Source organism: Haliaeetus albicilla, chromosome 1, assembly GCF_947461875.1.
Source record: "Haliaeetus albicilla chromosome 1, bHalAlb1.1, whole genome shotgun sequence".
Lineage (NCBI taxonomy): Eukaryota > Metazoa > Chordata > Aves > Accipitriformes > Accipitridae > Haliaeetus > Haliaeetus albicilla.
The window spans coordinates 5918893-5940630 of NC_091483.1; the positions used below are offsets into that span (position 1 = coordinate 5918893).

Sequence of the window (21738 nt, forward strand, 5' to 3'; positions counted from 1 at the left end):
AAGCAGTGACATTCGTGCAGGAGAAAACTGTATAAACCAGAGCAGAAGGCAAAATCAGACCTTCTTGTAGATGAATCTGTGGAGCTCGTATTAGTTTGGTTGCACTGACCCCAGTAAGGAACCCCAGTGACCCAGCAAGGCTTTTATTCCAGCATATAAAATCCTTAAATGCAGCTGATGCAAAGGATATTTATAAGCTCAGAAGGAATACTGATGAGAGATTTTTTCCGGAGCAAATGAAATAAAAAGGTTTGTTCATAAGCAAGGGCTCTAAATCATAGTGAAGCTAACATCTTGAGTTCAACTGAGAAACATGTTGTACAGCTATTTCAGATTTTGTACAGGGAATGCAGGTAATCTCAGAAGAAAAGTAGATATTTCCTTGTCAAACCAATCATACTAGCTCAGATTCTAGAACTGCAATTGACTGTAATTTCAAGCATTGGGTTATTTCCTTCATCCCACAGGAATGAGAATGAACACAGATGGGGAAAAGCGGAGGGGGGGGGGGAAGACACTTTTTCTGAACTGGAAGAGTTTGGAGGATTCTAGAAAGTGTAGTTAATGCAGACCTATTTAGCTGTGTTGGACTGAGATAGTTCGATGGGCTGTAAAAAATGCCTTGCATTAGATATTTATTTTTCTGTAATACTACAAAACCTTGTGCACTTTATGAAGCACTGAATGTTAGCCTGGAATAGCCTCAGAACAGCCTGTGTATCACTGTCATCTATAATTCCAGATATGCAATAAGATACATAGACATATATAGCCATGTTTTTATTTTTCTGGTGGAAATCAGAATTTACATTAATCTGTACTGAAAGAGAAGATATTCTTCCCTTATTCCTCTGTTAATTGTATCTTTGGGAGTGGCTAACTTAAGGTATATAAAGAATGAATTAAAAGTTGTTTGATCTTTACTGCTTCTAATATATCAGAATACAATAGTCTCCACGCAACCTTGAGATTAACATTAAGTGGAAATTTATTGTCCTTCAAGCTGACTTATAGCATTGGCAACAAACAGAATTACTGTTGTGGTTTTTTTGTTGGGGTTTTTTTGACAGACAAGGATGATGAATTTCTCATAGCATATGAGATACAATTTCAAAGAGACAAATGAGAATCAGTCAGTGGGTCAGAGAAACACAGTTCAAAGACCCATAGTTCATAAAATATTTATGTACCACTGTGAAAATAAAGGGGAAAGGATGCTTATGTAACATACCAAAGAACTGAAGAGCCAGCATAAAACTTTCTTTCACATCCCACAACTGAACCTAACTTACATATTTCAAGAGAAAGTGTGTCCAGCCATAGCTTTTCTGCAACTGTCCCAGGGTGTATGCCATTTCCAAATATAATAATTCAGTTCTTTGCTATTCTATTTTTCCCAGGCTGATGCATCATTTCCAAGCTATGCTCATTGTGACCAAGTGCAGAAAACTAGTTTGCCGCAAGATTTTTTTTCTGTGTAATAATGCAATCTGCAAATGAAGAAGGGGCAGGAGGGGAGCAACATCGGAAAATTTACTGGACAGTTGAAACTTGAATGACATTCCACACACCCCCCCCAAAGCCCCCCACTCCCCCAAAGCAGAAAAATAAATCTTATCTTCCAGGCAATAAAAGACTGAGAAGTAATTACGTTGTCTGTTAGCTAGCTCATGGTGTCCTTGACACTGTCATTACATCTCATCATGTCTAGATTAGATTTTTTTCAAATTTCTTTTGATTTTAGATAAGTGGCTATTTGTTTTTAAAAAACTGTACTTATAGTATCGACTACTGGCTTTATGTCTTTGTTATGTACTGAAATATAAGTATACATAAATATACTTATGAAACGTAAGTACGTAAGTGTTATGTACTGAAAGTTGTAAAGGAAATTGTACAAAAAGTAATGAAAGGCTTAGTTTAAAGTTTCAGGTAAAGTTAATAACTGGATCAAGTCCTCATGAAATCACTAAGTTCCACTCTGATTCTAATGTTGTTTCTGTGGATTTTTCATCTTTCCCTTCTTTCTTCCATCTTCTTTCTTCCTACTATGGTGCAGCAGTCGCCATTCTCTCCAGGAGAGATTGGTGCAGTTTCCCCAGATGACCATCAGTACTGCTTCCCTGTTGGTGAAATAGATTATGTCAGAAGGATAGAAGCAGCTTCATTTCCCCAAGTCAGAGCCAAAATGCATGTTTAGCCCAGACTTTCAGCTCACCAAGGAATGTGAGCTAAGGCTTTACAGATCTTTTGCTGCTATCCCATTTTGTTGCTGCTGACTCTAGCCACCTCTCTTGCGTTTTGATTTTGAACATGTGTACGTAAGCCTGATTTTGAAAAGCAGATGCTTTATTTTAACACAAATAAATGCTAAGAAGTTGGTCCTGCAACTTATAGAGCACTGCTCATGAAAAGTTGGGCATAAAATGAACTGTTGAGGAATTTTACAGTCATGCAGCCAGATTACCAGAATTCAAAATATATTATGTGCTGAATATTGAACAAGTCAACTGGGACAGTTAGTGAAGAACTGGTGCATTTAGGCAGCATGGTTCAGTTGCAGGGGCACATTCGCAGAACAAGTTGAAAATATGTTTTATAGTATGCTCCCACTCTTATAAGAAACATGGTTAATTGATCCTTGATAAGCCCATTGCCCTCAGTATTTGCAAATTTGGCAAAACTTGTTAAGCTCAAGTCGTATATGGTAAGGAAATGGGAGTACAGGAAGTTTCAGGTTTGGTTAATGTAGACGGATTAAAATCTGTAGAGGAAATTGTCAAGACACAAACTTGATCTAGTCTGTAACTGAAAATCAGTTAGCATCATGCATCCAACTATGTCCTTGCTGCTCTAACCTTTCCTTGTGGGAGGCTGCCTTTTTAAGAGCTCTCTTGTTTTCCATCTCTGGGGCACTGAATCTAGTCGTGGACTTTTCTTATGCCATTGTGGAGCCCCAGGCTGAGAATGGGAAGACCAGGGCTCTTTCTACACTTATGCCTTTGGTGCTGGGTTACTTCTGTGAGATGCTTCATTTTTTCCCTATCTCGGAGTGCCTATATTTAAAATAGGGATGTTGATTTTTCTGTTTTGTGGGACACTTTCAGACTGAAAAGGAAAAGCTGTGTAATGAGTTATATATTGTGATTACTAATAGGAAAATGTAGATAAGAAGTCTGTTATTGAATTAGCTGACAGGCTCCCTGAAGGATTTACAGCTTCTTCTGGGCTGCTCCTCTCCTATGTGACCCATTAGAGCTACACTGAGAAGACAGATTTGTTTAGTGAATGGAAAAGTCTCATACAAACAGAACTGAACAGATGTGGTGTTCTGATATTTGGCAGTTTTATTAACATCTTCACGTTCTCCCAAATGAAGATAGCTCTCTGGAATTGTCACAACTCATCAGCTCTGTGTGGTATTGTACAGGCGTAATGCAGACAATACTATACAATGTCAGCAAATTCCTGTGCGTGCGTTCAGTTGTGTTGATTTTCTCCTCCTTGAACTCTCTTGGCTCCTGAAGAGGAAAGAAATATTTTGTCTTCTCATTCATGACAGATACAAAGCACGCCTGATTCTTCTTTCTTCTCCTTCCCTCTTTTCTCTTTGCAATCCCCACAATTCCCATATTCCTCTTCCCACACAGAGAAGAATGTTGAAAATAGCAAGAACAGACTCTAAATGATGATGCTTCATTTCTTTGGCATTACGGCATTTTGTTAATTTTGATGTTATTGCCATGATTATTAAGCACTGAAATCCATAATTTCACAACCTTGAAAGGACAGAAGTGATTTGGGAGCCACAAGTTATTTGCCACTGATTGAGTAATATTCCACGTAGTTAATTGTGCTTGAAAAGGAGTGATGGGTTATGGTCTTACTGTTGTCTTTTTCAACAAATGCTTGGCTCCCAGAAGAAATGCTAAGGTTGAAGATCAAATGTGTAGGAGTTGCTTTTCTGTGATGATGATAATTTTGGTTTGGAACCTCTGAGAAAACAGAGTATGCCCTTTTAATTTCCCTTTTGCAAAAGAAAAAAAAAAGGCAGGGGGAGGACTACATCATTCATGTATGTACTTATACGATATACAGTTCTACTGGGGCAAGAGGATTACAAGTCAAAATAGAGAATAATTTACTGCTCTCCTTTGTCAAAGTAAGCATTTTGGACAGTGTACTTATTTTCTCCTAATAAAAAAGCGGCCATGCTACTCTAAGGACCTAGATGTCATATTAGACCTCCCCATGCACACACAAGTATACCTAAGTTTGTACCCACCTTAACAAATTCAGTTGCCCTGGCTGGAGTGCAAGGGTTACAGAAAAATCTTGAAGGACAAGGTGTTTTTTTAAAGGAAGCTTAATAATGCAGATTGGGAATCAGTGGTCTTTTTTTAGTTGCTGTAACTTGTATTGATTTCATGGAGATTTAAGGACATGTTTTTGGGAATCCCATTAGGCACCTATTTGTGTCTTTAGCTGTAAAAACATCTATAGACTGGCTTCTAAAATTCTTGTGATGTTGCAAAGGCTGGAAGTGCATTTAAGCATCAGTTCAAGAACAGGCAGTTGTTTAAATCCATCCTGTTCAAAAAAGCTCTTCTATCTTAAGGAATTTAAGCAGGTGTGGAAGGTCTGTCCGTACAAAGGGATCTTCCCAAGTCAGAGCCCTATAGCTATTTAATGAAACAAACACTTTGATAAATGCTAAATATGTTTCTGTTTCTCCTTAACAGCTAATGTTTCTCAAAGAATGACTACTTCTACCTTTTATTTTTAATTTTTAAAAGGGTTTTATTTCTCACAGCTCCATAAGGAATCTGTGAAAAAGTAAATGCGTCACATTCTAAAAGATCACAATTTAAATTACTTCAGTTTTTCTTAATTGTTTTTAATTTACAATATTATGTTGATTTTGTCTTTCAACTGTTGAAGTTAGTGACAGAAATTCATGGGCTATGACAATATATGCAATCAGTTAGTAACACAACACCATAATTTATGCTCATTCTTTCTGTATAATATACGTGGGTGGGATGTAGTGAACTGAAGAATAAGAACAGCATACAGCTGAACAAGAGAAATACGAATGCGTGAGCATCCTTTGCTTTAACTGTAGAACAAAATGGGTTACTATCAAGTGTCTGTCTGGTAGTGACCCATTTGAGTGCCTCAGAGTAAGGAAAGGGCAGCTAGGTCCAACGTACCAAAATAAGAGAACTGAACAAGGGCCCTGTGAAGTCAGTGAAAACTTCATCCTTAGTTTTGATGTCTGAGTCAGGCTGATAATCCCATCCACCTCTGCCAGGTTACTCTTTGCCTTGAAGTTCTTTCATAGTATACTGTAGACTATTACACGTATAGAATAGTATACCTCCTACCTCAATATGAGTGACCTACTTTTTCAAGAGGGTATTTCTCCTTAAATCACTTATCACAGGGTATGTGGTGCTAATATCACTCTATTAAACAGATGTTTTCAGGTAGGGGGGAAAAGGCCCCGCAGAAGGCAGGTGTACAACGTTGATGGCATCGATACCTAGGTTCCATGAATGTACTAGGATGTAATTGTTTAATATATTGAATGCATACTGCCAAAACTTTGTGTGTGTCCCATTTACACCTCACTTATGCTTATCCAACTCACTCCATTACGTGGGTCATTCTTGTGGTATTTTGTCTGGGATCAAAATCGCCTGCTAACATCTTAAATAAGGCATGGTTTCATTAATATATTAAGATTTTATAGCAAATATTTTATGTGTGCTTTGTCTGCTTTTAGACATAATTGCTATACATGTAAGAGATGTGGTTTCTAGATTTTTGGTGGACTAACAATGATTAGGCACCTGATTCCACTCACCCCTTATCTTATATTCCATTTTATTTCCAGGCCTATTGCACTGCGGCCTCTGTTTCTGTTAGGCTTTTGGACACTCCGGCAATGCAAACAGTAAAGCAAGATGTGACTGAGGAGCAGTATAAATGAGAAATTACCGATCGTTAGAAAGGATTAGAGAGTGCAGCAGTGACATCCAAGACAGCACTACTTGTTTTGCTAAGCCGGATTTAGGACGGAAATAAAGAAGCATTTATCCAAATGACTTCATTATTCAGTCGCATGGAGGCCTAGAAACAGATGTGCTGTTAACTTCCGTCCCTTATTAACTCTAGTTTGTTCTCTTCTGTGGTGTAGGAGACTGAAGGGAAGGGAAAAGTGTAGCAGGATGGTGGGAGGGGGCATCTCGCAACCATCAAATATGTGGGCTGCCATTAATCACCAAAACGGAGAGCTTTCTGATTTCACTGCACTCCTGCTCCTCATAGCAGCCTTACATTTTTCCTAGCCTTTGCCTAATTTGGACAGAGCACAAAGATAGCAATTCAAATCCGTTTGGTACAGAGGCAGAAAACAGCCCTATGAAGTACCGAGGTCCTGGTGTTATGCTGCCTCGTCGCAATCGGAGGCAGCTATGGGAGCTGAATCTCGGGGGCATTTTAGTATTTGCTCCTGTTACAAGGGATAGGTTGCAGTGAGCTGGGCATGGTACCTGCTGAAGTTGTTTTGTTCCTTTTGAGTTCCAACATATGGAGCTTTTAAGAGAAAAGGAAACATAACCACAACATGTAAGGATACGTGGGAAGAGAGTTCAGTTTGTCTTCATACTTCTATTGCTTTATGGAAATTTGAAAACCCCTAAAGTAAGAAAAACATCATGCTTTGAGTACAGGCATTTTACTTTCCTTTTTATGCCATATTGTACAGTATGTACTATCTCTGATGTGTTAGTTAAAAATTGTCACATGAATGACTGACTGACAGCCCTGAAACTCTGCTCCCCGCTCCTTCCTTCCTTTGCTAGAAAAGCACACCTACATCTACATCCACTCAGATAATGGCAGAGAAAGCATTTCATTTCCATGTTGAATCTCCCCTGTGAATAAACAAAGATGTTTCATTTCCCCATGTTGTCAATCAGGAACCTTTCATCTGGGACCCAGGTTAGTAAAATACTTCATTATCTTAATACATTAATTCTTTGGGAACTGCACACAGCGCCTTCAACACCAGCCATTGTCTTAATCAGAAATGGACTTGCATGTTGTGGTCGGTTCTGAAGAATGGATTTTAATACGATATTTCTCAAGTGAATCAGGAAGTAGAAAACAAAATCCAGGAGCCCTAACAACAGTCTGAATTTAGTGAGGAAGTAGGATCTAGTTCAGTAACCAGCAATATGTGACAGAATTTGTACATAACTGCCAGTAATCATTGTAAATAAGTAGATGCTTGGAAGTGCTGTGTTTTAACAGATCCAGGTACAAACTGGCTTTAGCATCAGGATGAGGCTCCTTTGCATCCTGCCAATGTTTTTCATCATGAAACTAAAAAGCCCGTTTTGAGCATTAGCTCTATTGTACAATGGACATAGTACCAGCCCTGCTTCAAGGAATGAGTAACGCAAAAGGCTAAGAAACTAATATGAAAGTTTCTGAAGGACAGAAGAATTAGAGGTCAGTTGCGATGCTCAGGCTAAAAACTATGCAGAACCCAGAAGAAAGTGTGTCTCTTGGCTCCCAGCCCTCTCTTTCAAGTCAAGGTTATTCCTTTTGCTAATGATTCAGTGCCACTGCTGTTGCCAGTATATGTCAGCCCAGAAAACTATGTTGTTGAAAAGTCAAAATGCATTTTTTTCTTCAATGCAGGTAAAGCTGTTCTTCATATTATGAGGGCTGTAGCTTTTCTTGGAAAATTAATTCAGTTCTAGCAGAAGTTCTGGAGTGGCATGAAACAATTTCTGGCTTGTGTCTGTCCCAGGATACCCGTAGAGACAACAGCGAAGGGTATCGTTATCTTGCTGACAAGAATGCTGGTGTTAAAAGCACTTGAACAGGAGGTGTCTTGAACTGGAGGTGTCTGGGTGGACGTCGCAGTCTGTAGAGAACTTAAAGTTATGTTTCTTAAGTGGATTAAGTGGATTGCACGCTTTCACTTTTTCAGTTTTGAGTAACAGTTTATCATTTAATATACAACTGATGTGTCAGCAGTATCAATTACAAGTGTCTAGAAATGTGTAATTAAGCTTTGAACATAACTGCTCAGCTCTATCACATTGCTCTAGGTGGATATCCTGCTATGTTGAATTGCTGTGTGATATGTGGGAGATGAAGGAAGAGATAGTAATTTCCTTTTGATGCAAACGTACATGTTTTACAATAATGTTATGCGATAGACCGCATTAAGTAGAACAAAGAGAATAGCGAAGTTGATATGAAACAGAAACAATCATCCAAGAATATTTCTTAATTAATCAGCATTCACAATGAATCTCTACACTAGAAAAGGGGTTTCATGCATCAATTCAGGGACTCGTTTTGATGACACTGAGCAAAAGTTTACCTAAAAGAGTATTCAATTGAATTGATGGAGTTGATCCTTCTATTTCAGTAGCTACATATTGGTTAAGGGGGCTAGAATCTGTTCTTTCCTGTATCAGGTGCTTTGAGACAGTTGAGCTTGCGACATATCATAGAGCAGGATAATAGGAATATTATAAATACTAAAGAGACATTGTGGCCATTACCACTTGATAATAATTTATCTCTAATTTTAAATTAGAGTCTTAAAGACTAATCTAAGGTTTCAAAAGAAACTTAATGGCCTATGATATACTTAAGTTCAGTAAAGCGATGAAACTATGACATTCTCCAATGTTACGCTCAGAAATGGTACGTTTATGTAGTTGTTCAATGGTTAATAGAAAACTACAGCTTTTGCAAAGTTTGGATGTTGCGTGAAGGTATCTAAAACACTTGAGATGTCTCTGAAGCTCCGAATAATCCTGATTTTTTTCAATGATGTAATGTTCTTTAATTATAACGCAATTATCTCTCTCAAATGATATCATATAAAACCATGATATGGTAGTTGTTAACCTCTATTTTACATCTTGTCATTTTGTCCTCAGACATCCTTGCTGTCAATTCAGGGTCGTTTTGCAGCATTTAGATTGATGTAGACTCTAAGTACTGGATACATGAATAATACATAAGGACAATATTAATTCAGAAATAATAATAAATGGTCAAAATGGGTACTTTAATGAAAGTGTAAGGTAAGAAAATAACTGTTTGGCTGCTACCTTAAGGACTGCTATCAAGTATGTCATTTTTATGAAAGACGTCTTCTTACAAAAGGCAACCATATAATGAATATCTTTCATGTCCCTTCACTGAATAAATTCTTCTTACATAAAGGTGAACTAATTTTCCTAAACTGTCACAGAATTATGAGTTTCAGCCTCAAGATTTTTAGCTGAAAAATATTTCACACGTGTACATGGCAATTTTTTTTTTTCTGGTCATGTAAAAATGCCCATGTTATTACCAATTAATGTATTCTTTTAGGCAGAATGCTTCAATAAGACACATTGAAATTTACCTTATCTGTAAGAACGACTAGTCCAGGATATTAGTAGTGTCTGAGAAGGTATTCCCTCCAGCACAGCAGTGAACACACAGGTTGAAATGAAGGCCCCTTTTACACGCTTTGAATGCTCAGGAGTTACGTGCTGTAGCACCGAGAACAACCTTTACAAACTGGTACGTGCCGTGTCCCTGTTCTGACATGCTGGTCTTGCTCCACCCTCGTGCAGTGCTCGCAACAGAGTCTGCAGACCACTTTTTGAAGTACCTGAGGGGGGCGGGAATACTTCTGCATGCCAATTTATGGCTTTTAGACTCCATTTATCTCATTTTCTTCTCTTCTTCCTCCCGTAAAAATGACTGAAGCAGAACTGAAAAATCCATCTCCTACTAATGAATTGGTTTTCCTTTGCCATTTTCTTGCCTTAACTTCAGAGAAATATGCGGGGATAGTCTGTCTATGTGAGCTTCTCCTCTTGCGAGTGTAGCTCCAGTATACTCCTGACCTAACAGCGGTGCATTTCTTTTCCTTGTAACATGTTGATTAGGTGTAATATCCGATGGGATCTCTTTGTGCTGAGAGCCCAGAATTTGGTGGCAATGTCTGGGTTTGTGGTTGGCATGCAAAGTATTTAGTCAAATTATTTTCTTTTCATGTCACTTACATGTAGACATGAAACCGAGAGCGCTGATTATGCAATCACACATTTTTTTTCCCCCTTTTTTCTAAATGACTAACATTCAGTGATAAAGTTGGAAACATTGTGCTCTGTTTCCACAGCTGCAGCGAACTGGGAGCAAAGAAAACAATAGCTGCATATACACATGTGCATTCCAGCTGCTGTCGACTCCCACGTTCTCCTTTATCCTTTTTGTCCTCCCATTTGAGCAGATAAATTGTCTCAATGACAGGAAAGGTTAGTAGCGGATATGCTGCCAGTTTAATAGTGTTTTGTAAAAGATCCAAATTAGCATATGAAAATACTAATTACAACTTAATCTGCGGAGTGACTTAAAGTTGAAACTTCTACTTGAGTTTCATTATATGATTTTTATGTTTCCCTGCACTAACCGCCCCTTGCAACCAGGGAGAGTAACCCCAAGGAAACGCAGATAAAGGTTTCTGTTACTTTTCTGCCCTAGCTTGGATCCACAGTTATCTAATTTTCCTTTAAAGCTAGCAACTCTAGAGACAACAGTTTCTTTCCTGCTGTTCACCAAGCTCTGCCTCGCTACTGGGGTGCCAGTTGCGTCAGCAGGACTTGGGAAGATAAAAGAGAGTAGAGCTGGTGCGTGTCCTTGAGATGCAAAATTGGTCAGAATATAAAGCCACAAAGAACACCATTTTTTGGCTTGGTTCTCCAGCTTTCAAGCAGCAGGGCCTGTCACCATACTGGGGCTTCTGAACCACCACAAGGAGTTCACTGGAAGTCCCTCTGGTTCTTGCTATTGATAAATGTTTATTTTTGTTAATGGAACTCTGGGTGGCATTTCTAGGTGCCGGATGATAAAAATACTTTCGCGGTATAAGCCATATAGTGGTGTAAGGACATTATTCAAATGACCAAATGTCAGGCCTTGCATGAGATCAGAAATCCCAAATGATTTTGAGGTTGAGTTAATGCATCAAAATCCAAATGGCATTTGGTTGAGCAAGGATACCTCAACTCCTGTAGGTCCTTGGAAAAAAGTAATCGGAACAAAACTGGTAACATTATTAGTCCATGAATAAATCACTACTTTTTTTTTTTTCTTTTCCTGTATTTGATGGAAGAGCCTCAGCTGATTTAAAAACACAATGCCCCTCCTCCATTCCCCCAAAACTTGAAAGTAGGGCAAGATTCAGAATCTTTCAAGTGAAATGTTTGTGGTAGCACTGCCAGAGTGATAAAACAGTAAATAATTTGAGTTAGACTTTTTATGTAAACACTTGGTTTAGAAGTGGATATTTTTCTGCTCTGATTTATAAGCACATAAAAGTTCAAGGAATACAGCTGAAGATGAAATGAATGTGTGTGTGTGTTTCTGCATGTGAAAACTTCAGGTTTATGTGGGCTGACACAGTGAAAGTCTGCAAAGGTTTGGAGTTCACGTTTAGTCTTTAATGTTGCATTTGCTTCTCTGATCCATCTACATTCACAACCCACCTTCCCCCCTGAAATCTTCAATTTATAAGCTAGAAGATAAAAATGGTTAAATGATAGATTCCTGTAGGTTTTTTCTGGCATACGTTTAACCGTGACAGAGGACTTGAGCAGAGAAAATGTTCTGAGGGGCCTGTTCACATTCACTCAGGTTTCCCTGCCCGTACGCCTCTGTTTCTTTCCCAGGGAAAGCAGAAAACCTGAGGCAATGACATGTACCCAGGTCTCATCCCAGTGTGCATGCAGCATTCAGTCAGTTGAATAGCTGGGAACCAGGACTATGGGGCCTGAGGGATCGTGCCTACTTCAGAAAATGGACAGTCTTTGCCTCCCTCAAATTTCTAAAAAAAAATGAAGCCGTGTTGGTCAGGCTGTGGCGCAGTATTCTGCACATCATTTGCTGCAGCAGAGCTCACTGAACCCTCCAGCCGTGACTTATATCCCAGAGAAGAACTGCCTCCATACCCTGGTAATAAATCTTTGCTCTTCTTTTTTCTACAAGGAGATTTTCTTCTGTAAGTCATGCACCCACCATCTCAGAGAAGTAACTCCCTAGCTATAGTACCATCTGCATGTATCAATAAAAGTATTTCATATCTTATTCAAACCACTGGGACAGTATTGTAGATATGCAGAATATCTTACCCACAATCTTAAGCAGGTAGAAAAATAGGCAGCATAAGCCAATACATCCTTCCTACCCTTAACTTACATTGTTCAGCAAAAGGGTATGTTTTGTGACAGATCGTGTTCTAATGTAGAAGGTGTTTCCTTCACTCCTTAGTGTTGTTCAGAATTTTAACCAGAACAAAATGCTGCACAGCTGACTTGAGAGTTATTTCCATACCTATAGCATCACTCATGTTCATGGCACAAATTTTGATTGCTTACTTTGGTCCTGTTTCAGCCAACTACCTGGCTGAAATCACATTCTTATTTAAACTATATGTTGAACTGAAGCCTTGGCGGTAACTTTACTTTGGAACCAAGTATCTGGAACTTAGGGCAGAAAAAAGCACTTTCTCCCGCACTGCTCCAAAGCTGCTATTTTTGAAAGACAAACTGTAACTTATATCGTATAGACTCAAGGCTCCTGAAGATTGTTTCTGAGAAGACTATATTGCATGAAAACCAAAACTTTTATGCTAGCATTTAGTTGCGATAGACCATCCATACAGAAGAAATGTGATTGACGGAGTTTAGCTAACCTGGTCTTGTTTAGAACAGATATTCAACTTGCTATCGTAACAAATGCTGAGATGCCTACTGCCTGCTTTTGCTCTCGTGGAAGCATGGTAAGTGGAAATCAGCAAAAGCAAGACTTGTCATCTGTCTCTAAGTTAGGAAAAGACTGGAAATAAAAAAGACATGAAAATTTAAAAAACATTTTGCTTATCAGTAAACTTAATAAAAAATGAGAAAGAAGCACTGTGGCTACAGGCTATGGCTTTCATTGTCACCAGTCTGAAGGGACTATGAATTGATACTTGCTGATTGCTTTGCAGCAATTCATGTCAGGCTGTGATAGGTTTATTTGCATCTCATTTAAATCAGCTCAGCTCTATCTTTCTGCCCCAGTGTCTCCTGTATCAACCTGCCCCTTTTCCAGCTTTATTTTCTGATTTTAGTTTTAAAAACCTTAGCAGATTTAGCATAAAACATTTCATTTTTATGGCAAGTATTTCTGATGCAAAATGATTTTTGTGTGATTCTTTCATGTTGGTCCATGTCTGATCAGGAGCTTTGCTTCTCTCTGCCGTGCTCTTCACCAGCCTGTTTGGAGGGCTGAAAGCAGAAGAGCTTCTGGACAGCTTCTGCTTCCCTCACAAGCACCTTACAGAGCTCAGAACAACTCGAGGTAAATAAGAGTACACATATCCGCCCAAAGTAACAGCTTTTTCAAACAATAAGCGTTTGTGGACTCCATGCTAAAGCCTCAGTCCGCTATAAAGAAGTCTTTATTATAGCTATTCTTTCTTACTGGTCATTGAGTCCTGCTTCTAATGATTTGCTGGCAGCAAGTGAGATGTTGGGGGTTTTTTTCTCCCCACTAACTTGGACTTCTGAGGACTGGGAACCTCCAAGCAAAAAATGCACCGATTTCTATATTCTTTACTCATCTGGAATAGCTATATTTCTAGCTGTTGTGTTATACAAACAGTCTCAGGTAAGATGTCAAAGTCTGTTCTTTAGCAGTCCCTAAGCCTACTTTATTGACTTGGTGTCTACTTGCTGTATTTTATTATTTTTAACAAGGAAATGCATAATCATCAATAATGATTTCTTTAATTAGTGTAGCATGCATACCTCCGTGCTATTGCTGTTTGCAACTCCTGGCAAATGATTTTTTTTATTTAAAATATTCTTTTCTAAATCCTAGGCTAGAGTTTATTATTTTAAAAATTGAGAAAATTTTTTCAACATATCCTGAACTACACAAGTGTAATAAAAATAATTTTCCACATGTACTAACTAGAACTGTGCTAGCAAAAGTTCCTGAAATTAGAAACTTCAAACTGTGCTTCTTTGTTAATCTTCAGTGAGCCTTAAAAGAATCTCAGTTTGTAGACAATTAATGCAGTATTTTAAAATTATGAAAGCTTAAAATCAATAGTGTTGTACATGCACATTACAAAATTAGAAACATCCCAGCTTCTTTCTCAGTGCAGAACCCACCCTGAAGTTAAGGGGAAAAATACTCAATAGAAAACTCCTTAGGGAGACTTTTTTTAAGGAAAACTGGTTTGGCCTACATATGTTTAAGACTGCCTAAGCACCACGGGGATGTGAGGCATGCCAGGAGAATCTCTTCTACTGTACAGACCTTAAGACTTGCTCTCTGCTTCAGGGGAATAGTAGTGAAAATGTGCAAAGATTACTGTCATTGATCCACTTCTCTACTTTGGTTTACTCTCCAGATGAGAACTGGGAAACTAATTTAGCTTTACTAAGGACATCAGAAGGGGGAAATTAAGCCTCCAAATGTTAATGCATTCCTCAAGCTCAGGTCAAATTGACTTTAGTGTCCCCGTGGTGATTTACATCCACAAAGGCTCTGGCACTTGAATGTACAGTTGACCTTTAACAACTTAATGGTCTCTGCACCTTGAGACTGAAGGTAGGAGTAATGTAAGAGCCACTGGCTTAGCTTTGCGTCTTTCTCGATTAAAATAGGAAGGGAAATGATCTTGGAAAGTAGTATCATGAGCTCAGACTCAGGATGGAGGGTTTATTTGTTTGTTTATTTAAGAAAGCTCTGAAATATTTCTCTCAGCATCCAAGAAGCAAAGGACCTATGAAGTCATCAAGATACTCCCACTGGGAGTCCATTGCTTTAAAGTTTCCACTACAAACAAGTAAACAGAGCGGTGTAACAGTCAGCTAGCATTAAACAGCTGCCTTAGCTGGAACAGTTATCACAGTGTTTTTGCTGGAAACATCTGAACAACTTCCACACTAGTAAAATAGAAATGAATGTAGAAAATGCACAAAGAAGAGCCATCCCCATGCAGTAAGGATAAATTAATTTTCAATATTAGCTGAACATTTCACAAAAATTTTACTTAGTTCCTTGTTCTGCAAATGTCAAATTCCAGGTATCTAATAGAGACAACCATGATCTACAAATTTGGAGGGGTAGGGAGAAAGAGAGCATAGTACATGCGTGTAAAGTATTCACAAGTCTTGAACCCCTGCACTTTATACAGAATATTATCAGTCTATTACCTTTATGTAAATACTGTCCATAAAGGTCAAAGTCTAAAAAACTATGAAATTAGATTCTGTGGCCTGTCAGCATTTGCTTATTTTTAACTGGTTACTAGTGTTGTAATTATCATAATGAATTCCAGACTATTCATGATCATAACTTGCTTTCTGCATTTGGGATTAAATTCAACCAATTTATTGTAAAGAATTAGCTAGTCTTGTGGTAGAAAGCAATGAAATCTATAGAATGTATTTCACAGACATTTCATGGCAGTTAGTGAGCTCGTGAGTTTATCTCCTCGAGAACTCCCCCCAAATCAGCATCTGCCTCTTATTTCCTTTGTTTTGCCGTGTTCAGTTTTTTCTTCTCTTGCACCGTCTAAATACAGTTTCAAAACAGTAATGTTGAGACACTTTTCTATTGCTATTAATGCCATTTCCTTCCATATAAGCACTGTCTTTTGCTCAGATTACTTTGTTTTCCCATGAATAGTCTGCAGGTTCTTTGAAAACAAAATACTTTCACTGAAAAAGTATTATTGGCACATAATGGATCAATTAGGAAGGCATGTGGCACAGAAAAGTGAACAAATCTTGACCATTTTTGTAATAGTGAAGAACATCCCGATAATTAGAGGTTGATACTTCTCTGAAACATTTGTACAGTTTAAATCTTTTTACTTAAAATGGATTATTTTGCAGATCCCTTCTTAACGCATATCTCTTTGTATGTGTGCATATATGTATATTCAGAAGCATAGCTATGCCATAAATAGCAGGCACACACACATGTGGGAAACACACCAGTCTCATGAAAAAAGACAGCAGCAGAGAGTTGAAGCAGGACTGCTATATGTGCCTTGTAGCCAGCATATTGAATAATTTACTGAGGGGACTACTGAAATAAGATGCATTGCTGTATGCCAGATATTTTCCTAAGCATCATTATGTATCACTGAGGCTAATTCTTTATATTTCTTTGGTTCAGTATTTGCGAGATTAACAGTGTAGGAATTTTGTGCTTGGCTATATCATTGAAAAGCCCTAGCTGGGGAATCTGCCTGTTGCTTATGAATTCTTTATGAAAATTAACTTTGTATGAATATCATACTTTCTGTGTAGGCTTTGTCAAGAGGCAGACTGGTTTGCAATGTGTCGCAAATTCTGTTGCATGTTCCCCGCAGGCTCAGCTTCTGTGTCGAGGAGAAGGGTGGAAGAATCTCTATTACAACAACATTGCTTTAGAGAAAATTCTGACTTCTAGCAAAATTAGTGTAGCAGGGGAGAAATTGGCCGGCTGGGACTGGGGGTTGATCTCAAGATAGAGGAGGCTGTCAATGTTTAAGAAAGCGGAAGCTATTTACTAAAATAGCAGGGTGGGGGCAAGGACTTTTTCGGTTGGATCGAATAAGGGGAATTTAATGAAAGAGTTTAACAAGGGAGAGGAAAGAGAAGGGGAGGGAAATGTGTTGTGAACATAGTTCCCTGAGGACTCTGAAAGATGGAGTGAACTGAAGTATGGGGCACTGCCATTAGTCAGCGTGGTTTCCTTATTGTAGTTTACCTGTTTTAAAAGGAGAAGAACATGATACTTGAATCATGGGAAAGATGTGGGTATTTGTGTGTGCATGACATTTCTTTTGCAAAAGCAAAGTGTCAATCCCAGAAACCCGTCATTTTGAGAGTATGCTTTAACTACTGCAGTATCTCCTGTGTCAGCACCAGCTTGTGAGTTTGGGGACAATTGGATGGCAGGGCTCCAGATCCACAAACTGGTAACAGAAACAATGCTCTGAAAAAGTGCCAGAGAGACAAAGAAAAGCAGCAGCGCTGCAGTGTACTGAGTACGGGCTAGCTTAAAGCGGAGGAGTGCAACACCCAAAGCTTCTGCAATAAATTAGACTAGAGCTTCTGGTTCTGTGGAAAGAAGTTCAAGAATGAAATGGGAGTTACACAATTATTACAGATTGGCAGGCATGAAAGACATCTATGGTGCCTTCTAAGATCTTGGCCAGGAAGACATCATATAAAAACAGACTTTAAGTTATTTATGGACAGGCAGAGCCTAATGTTTCTAATTTTCTAGATAGCTCAGGAGGCCAATCAGATTGGCAGCACTAGCAGAATGTGTCAGGAAGTCCCAACTCCTACTACCACAAATTCACAGTATTGGTGGACCTAGCTCTCCTATTCATGACTGAGAATTTAATCTATTCTCACACTCAGGGAGAAGTCTTCTTTGGTTTACAGTATACTGCTACATTTTATTTTTTAGTGTCAAACTGATATAAATGGATTTGTCCTTGATTTTTGACACTTACTACTGCCCATGCTGAATTCATTTTCTAATCATATGGAGGCCATATGTATTCTTTACACAGACTGTACTGCACTGCAGAATTTATTATCCTATCTTTTAAATATACTGCTGTTACAGGCTCAAAGTCCAGCATATTTATATGCTGTAGATATGTTTACCGCTAGCAAATTATGAGGCATTGTAAAAATTGTATTTATTCACGTAATTTTCTATAATCATTGTTAAATGGGGCATGTGAAAGCTTTCTGAGGAGGAGAAAAAAGTACCTCAGAATATCTGTGCTCCTGTATATATAGGTATTTTGACTAGCTCAGTTCATGGAGGGAAACATCTCATTGAACAGTTAGGCAAGGACAGAAAATGACGGCTGAACAAGAGATCCAGTGACAAAATTATCACTTCCTTTTGAGTGATCGCTCATAAACCTCTTTCACTGGAACTGCATAAGCGTCCTTGAGTTTTGGCCAGGGTACTTGCCGTCCACGCTTACTTACGCCTCTTACTCAGGAGATAAATGCCGAAGCGTGGGACTGGAGATGTTCCAGGAGAGAGCAGAGCCAGGCCCCATCATGTGCGTGCTGACGACTGACTCTGTTGTTACAATATTAGTAATATCTCTGCTAAGTCATAGCCCCTATGCATATGGCATGATGGATGACCAGAAAGCAGACCGTCAGGCTTTCAGTATTGTGCATGCTGTGAGAACCGGTCCTGAGTCAGTGCTGTAGCACTTGTTCATGCTCAGAAAAAATGCAATCGTTCTGCTTTCTAGGGTTTGTATTATACATAAGGGATACCGTGAAGGTCTGTGAGTTTGACTGCTAGCTTTAAAATAGTAGTGCCCAAATAACGGTTCACAGGCAGCACATTGCCTCTGAGATCCTTTGACATTGCTCACAACTACATGGAAATTAAAACATTAAAAAGGAGGCCAGCAGGGAGAGAAGTCCACAATGTTGCTGTGTCATGTTTCTTGTTCGGTGTTGTTGCCTACCGGCCAAAGGAGGTGGGGGAACCGCTCTTAAACACTTGTGAAGCGAAACAGATGCCTTTCTCCTGTTTCAGCAGATTTAATAGTATGACCTCGTTAGTTTTTGACATGTGCACTTCAAAATATTTCCAGAGGAAATTGCTGCATGCATAGGAGTATTTTCTGTTACAGTTGTGTGCATGGGTGTCCATGCGTAAGGGCCTGAGCATTTCTTCCCCCCGCCCCACCTGATGCCTATCTCCTCCCTGCCTTCAGGTACCAGATACACACCGGCCTTCAGCACTCCATTATACGGCCAACCCAGCCCAACTGCTTACCTCTGGATAACGTCACGCTACCTCAGAAGCTGAAGGAGGTTGGTTATTCAACACACATGGTTGGCAAATGGCACCTGGGGTTTTATCGCAGAGAATGCATGCCCACGCAGAGAGGATTTGACACTTTCTTCGGCTCGCTTTTAGGCAGCGGCGACTATTACACTCACTTCAAATGTGACAGCCCTGGGATATGTGGCTATGACCTGTACGAGAACGACAACGCAGCTTGGGATCATGACAACGGCATCTACTCGACGCAGATGTACACACAAAAAGTACAACAAATCTTAGCTTCTCATAACCCCAGGAAACCTATATTCTTATATATTGCTTACCAAGCTGTTCATTCACCTCTTCAGGCACCAGGCAAGTATTTTGAACATTATCGATCGATAAATAACATCAACAGGCGAAGATATGCTGCGATGCTAGCTTGTTTGGATGAAGCCATAAACAACGTAACCCTTGCTTTAAAGAAGTATGGTTACTATGGGAATAGCATTATCATATATTCTTCAGATAATGGTGGGCAGCCAATGGCTGGAGGAAGTAACTGGCCTCTCCGAGGAAGCAAAGGGACCTATTGGGAAGGAGGTATCCGTGCTGTCGGGTTTGTCCATAGCCCCCTTCTGAAAAACAAAGGGTCTGTGTGTAAGGAGCTTGTGCACATCACAGACTGGTTCCCCACTTTGATCACACTGGCAGAAGGGCAGATCGATGAAGATATCCAGCTGGATGGCTATGATATATGGGAAACCATTAGCGAAGGCAGACGCTCACCACGGGTAGACATCTTGCACAACATTGACCCGATTTACACCAAAGCCAAAAATGGGTCCTGGGAAGCTGGCTATGGGATCTGGAACACTGCGATTCAATCTGCCATCAGAGTGAATCATTGGAAACTACTGACGGGAAATCCAGGCTATAGTGACTGGGTACCTCCACAGGCCTTCAGTAATGCGGGCCCCAACCGCTGGCACAATGAACGCGTTTCTTGGTCAGCCGGAAAAACGGTGTGGCTTTTCAACATAACCGCTGATCCGTATGAACGAGTGGACCTCTCTGCAAGGTACCCAGATGTCGTGAAGCAGTTGTTGCGGAGGCTTTCACAGTTCAATAAGACTGCGGTTCCTGTTCGATACCCACCTAAGGACCCTCGGAGTAACCCGAAGCTGAATGGAGGAGTCTGGGGTCCGTGGTTTAAGGAGGACGAAAAGAAAAAGAAATCAGATAAAAGTAAAGGTGCGAATAAGCAAAAGAAGAACAAGAACAAGAAAAAAGCAAATCGGAAAAAAGGGCAATCATTACATTGCCGTTCACGTCTTGCTGGTGGATAGACTCTAAGCACGCTCTTCAGCCAAGTCTAAGTCAGCTTGGCCCGACTTTCTTGAACTTCTGACAGAATACACTAGAAATGCTAGCTCTGCACTATGGATGAAAGTTGTCATCTTTTAATTTTTTTCTCTGATTTCACCAGCACAAGATATCTCAACACTCTGCCTTGAGAGTATGTAAACATCCACATGACAAACTTTCTCCTCTACGGGATGAATGGTGCTCACCCGTCACAGCTACATTCCAGATAACAATGGCAATAACGCCTAAGTTCAGTAAACTCACTTTTGATGGACAAGTGGTAGTTCCTTTCCAAAATTTGTTGGAATATTTGGGCAGTATGGAGATGTTAGTGGCAGATGTTCTCAAATTGACAGGTGATTCACAGAGAGAAAGGAAAAACAAAACTTGAGAACCTCTGTGGGTCAGTAAGTGTTAGTCACCAACCTATGACATTTTTTGATACAACACAGCAAAATCATGAAGCCATCAGAGTAACTTTTTAGAAGCGCTGGGGAGGGGGACATGATAGGAGGAAAGCTGCTTGGAATTAGATTTTGTCTATCTTACATAAATCAGAAGTATTTCAAAAATTTCCTAGATGTGCTAAGCTCCCCCCATTTGTAGTAAAACCAGAAGGTTGTTATTCAACACACGTGAACAGCTAGCACGCGCCATGTATAATTTATTACAGGCATAGACAAAAACACATCACCAAAGTGAATGTAATATTTAAACACTTTAAGATAACTATACAACAATATGTAAAAGACATAATTTATTTTACAGCACAATACTTATTTCTATTCCATTAAAACTTTAATTACTGGGTGATGCAGGGTACCCCTTTGGGTCCTAGGGTTGTTTGGAGTTTTTTTCCTTTGATTTTTAATTTTATTTCCATTCTGTCATTCAGAGTTTTATTTAACAGATCCATATCCTCAGAGTACTGTAAACCAAGAAAATACTGTATACACTGCTAGGATGAGAAAGGAGAGTGATTCAGGTGCATCATTTCATTATGTATTTGCCTCCAATTATTTTGAATGTAACAAAGTGATTATTTAATTTAGTAGTCACGTGAATATTGTTCAGTTTCTGTACAGAAGCTAGGCCATCTTTATGTTTGGGGGGAAAATTCTACTTTAAACCTTTTATTTATGTATCTATTAAAATAGTTTATTTTTATGGCATTCATAAAAGTAGTCTGCCTCTTTTTTGCATCAAAGATAGCAATTCTGTCCTTGTTTATTTTAAAAGAACTCAGTAAGCTTTTTTATTACTATTCTTTTAGGTGCAGGGATGATTTTATGACATTTTGCTTCTGAAACAGAATTTCTTCTTCCAATATGTATATAATTTGAGACATGGTTCAAACTTTGCCCTTTTCCAAGGTGTCTGCATGCATGATTAATGGTGGTACTGACTGCATATTCTTGGTGATCTGTGATAATTGATACAATACATATGCACATATAAGCTTCAAGA

At 39.2% G+C, this 21738-nt stretch overlaps 1 protein-coding gene across 1 annotated transcript in view; it reads left to right on the plus strand.

The window, feature by feature from the left end:
- Window positions 1-21452, plus strand: part of ARSJ (arylsulfatase family member J) — a 45896-nt gene extending 24444 nt beyond the window's left edge. The window contains exon 2 of the mRNA XM_009911927.2: window positions 18851-21452. Coding sequence (XP_009910229.2) covers window positions 18851-20252 — 1402 coding nt within the window. The 3' untranslated portion in view covers window positions 20253-21452. The remainder of the gene's footprint in view (window positions 1-18850) is intronic.
- Window positions 21453-21738: the final 286 nt, after the last annotated feature.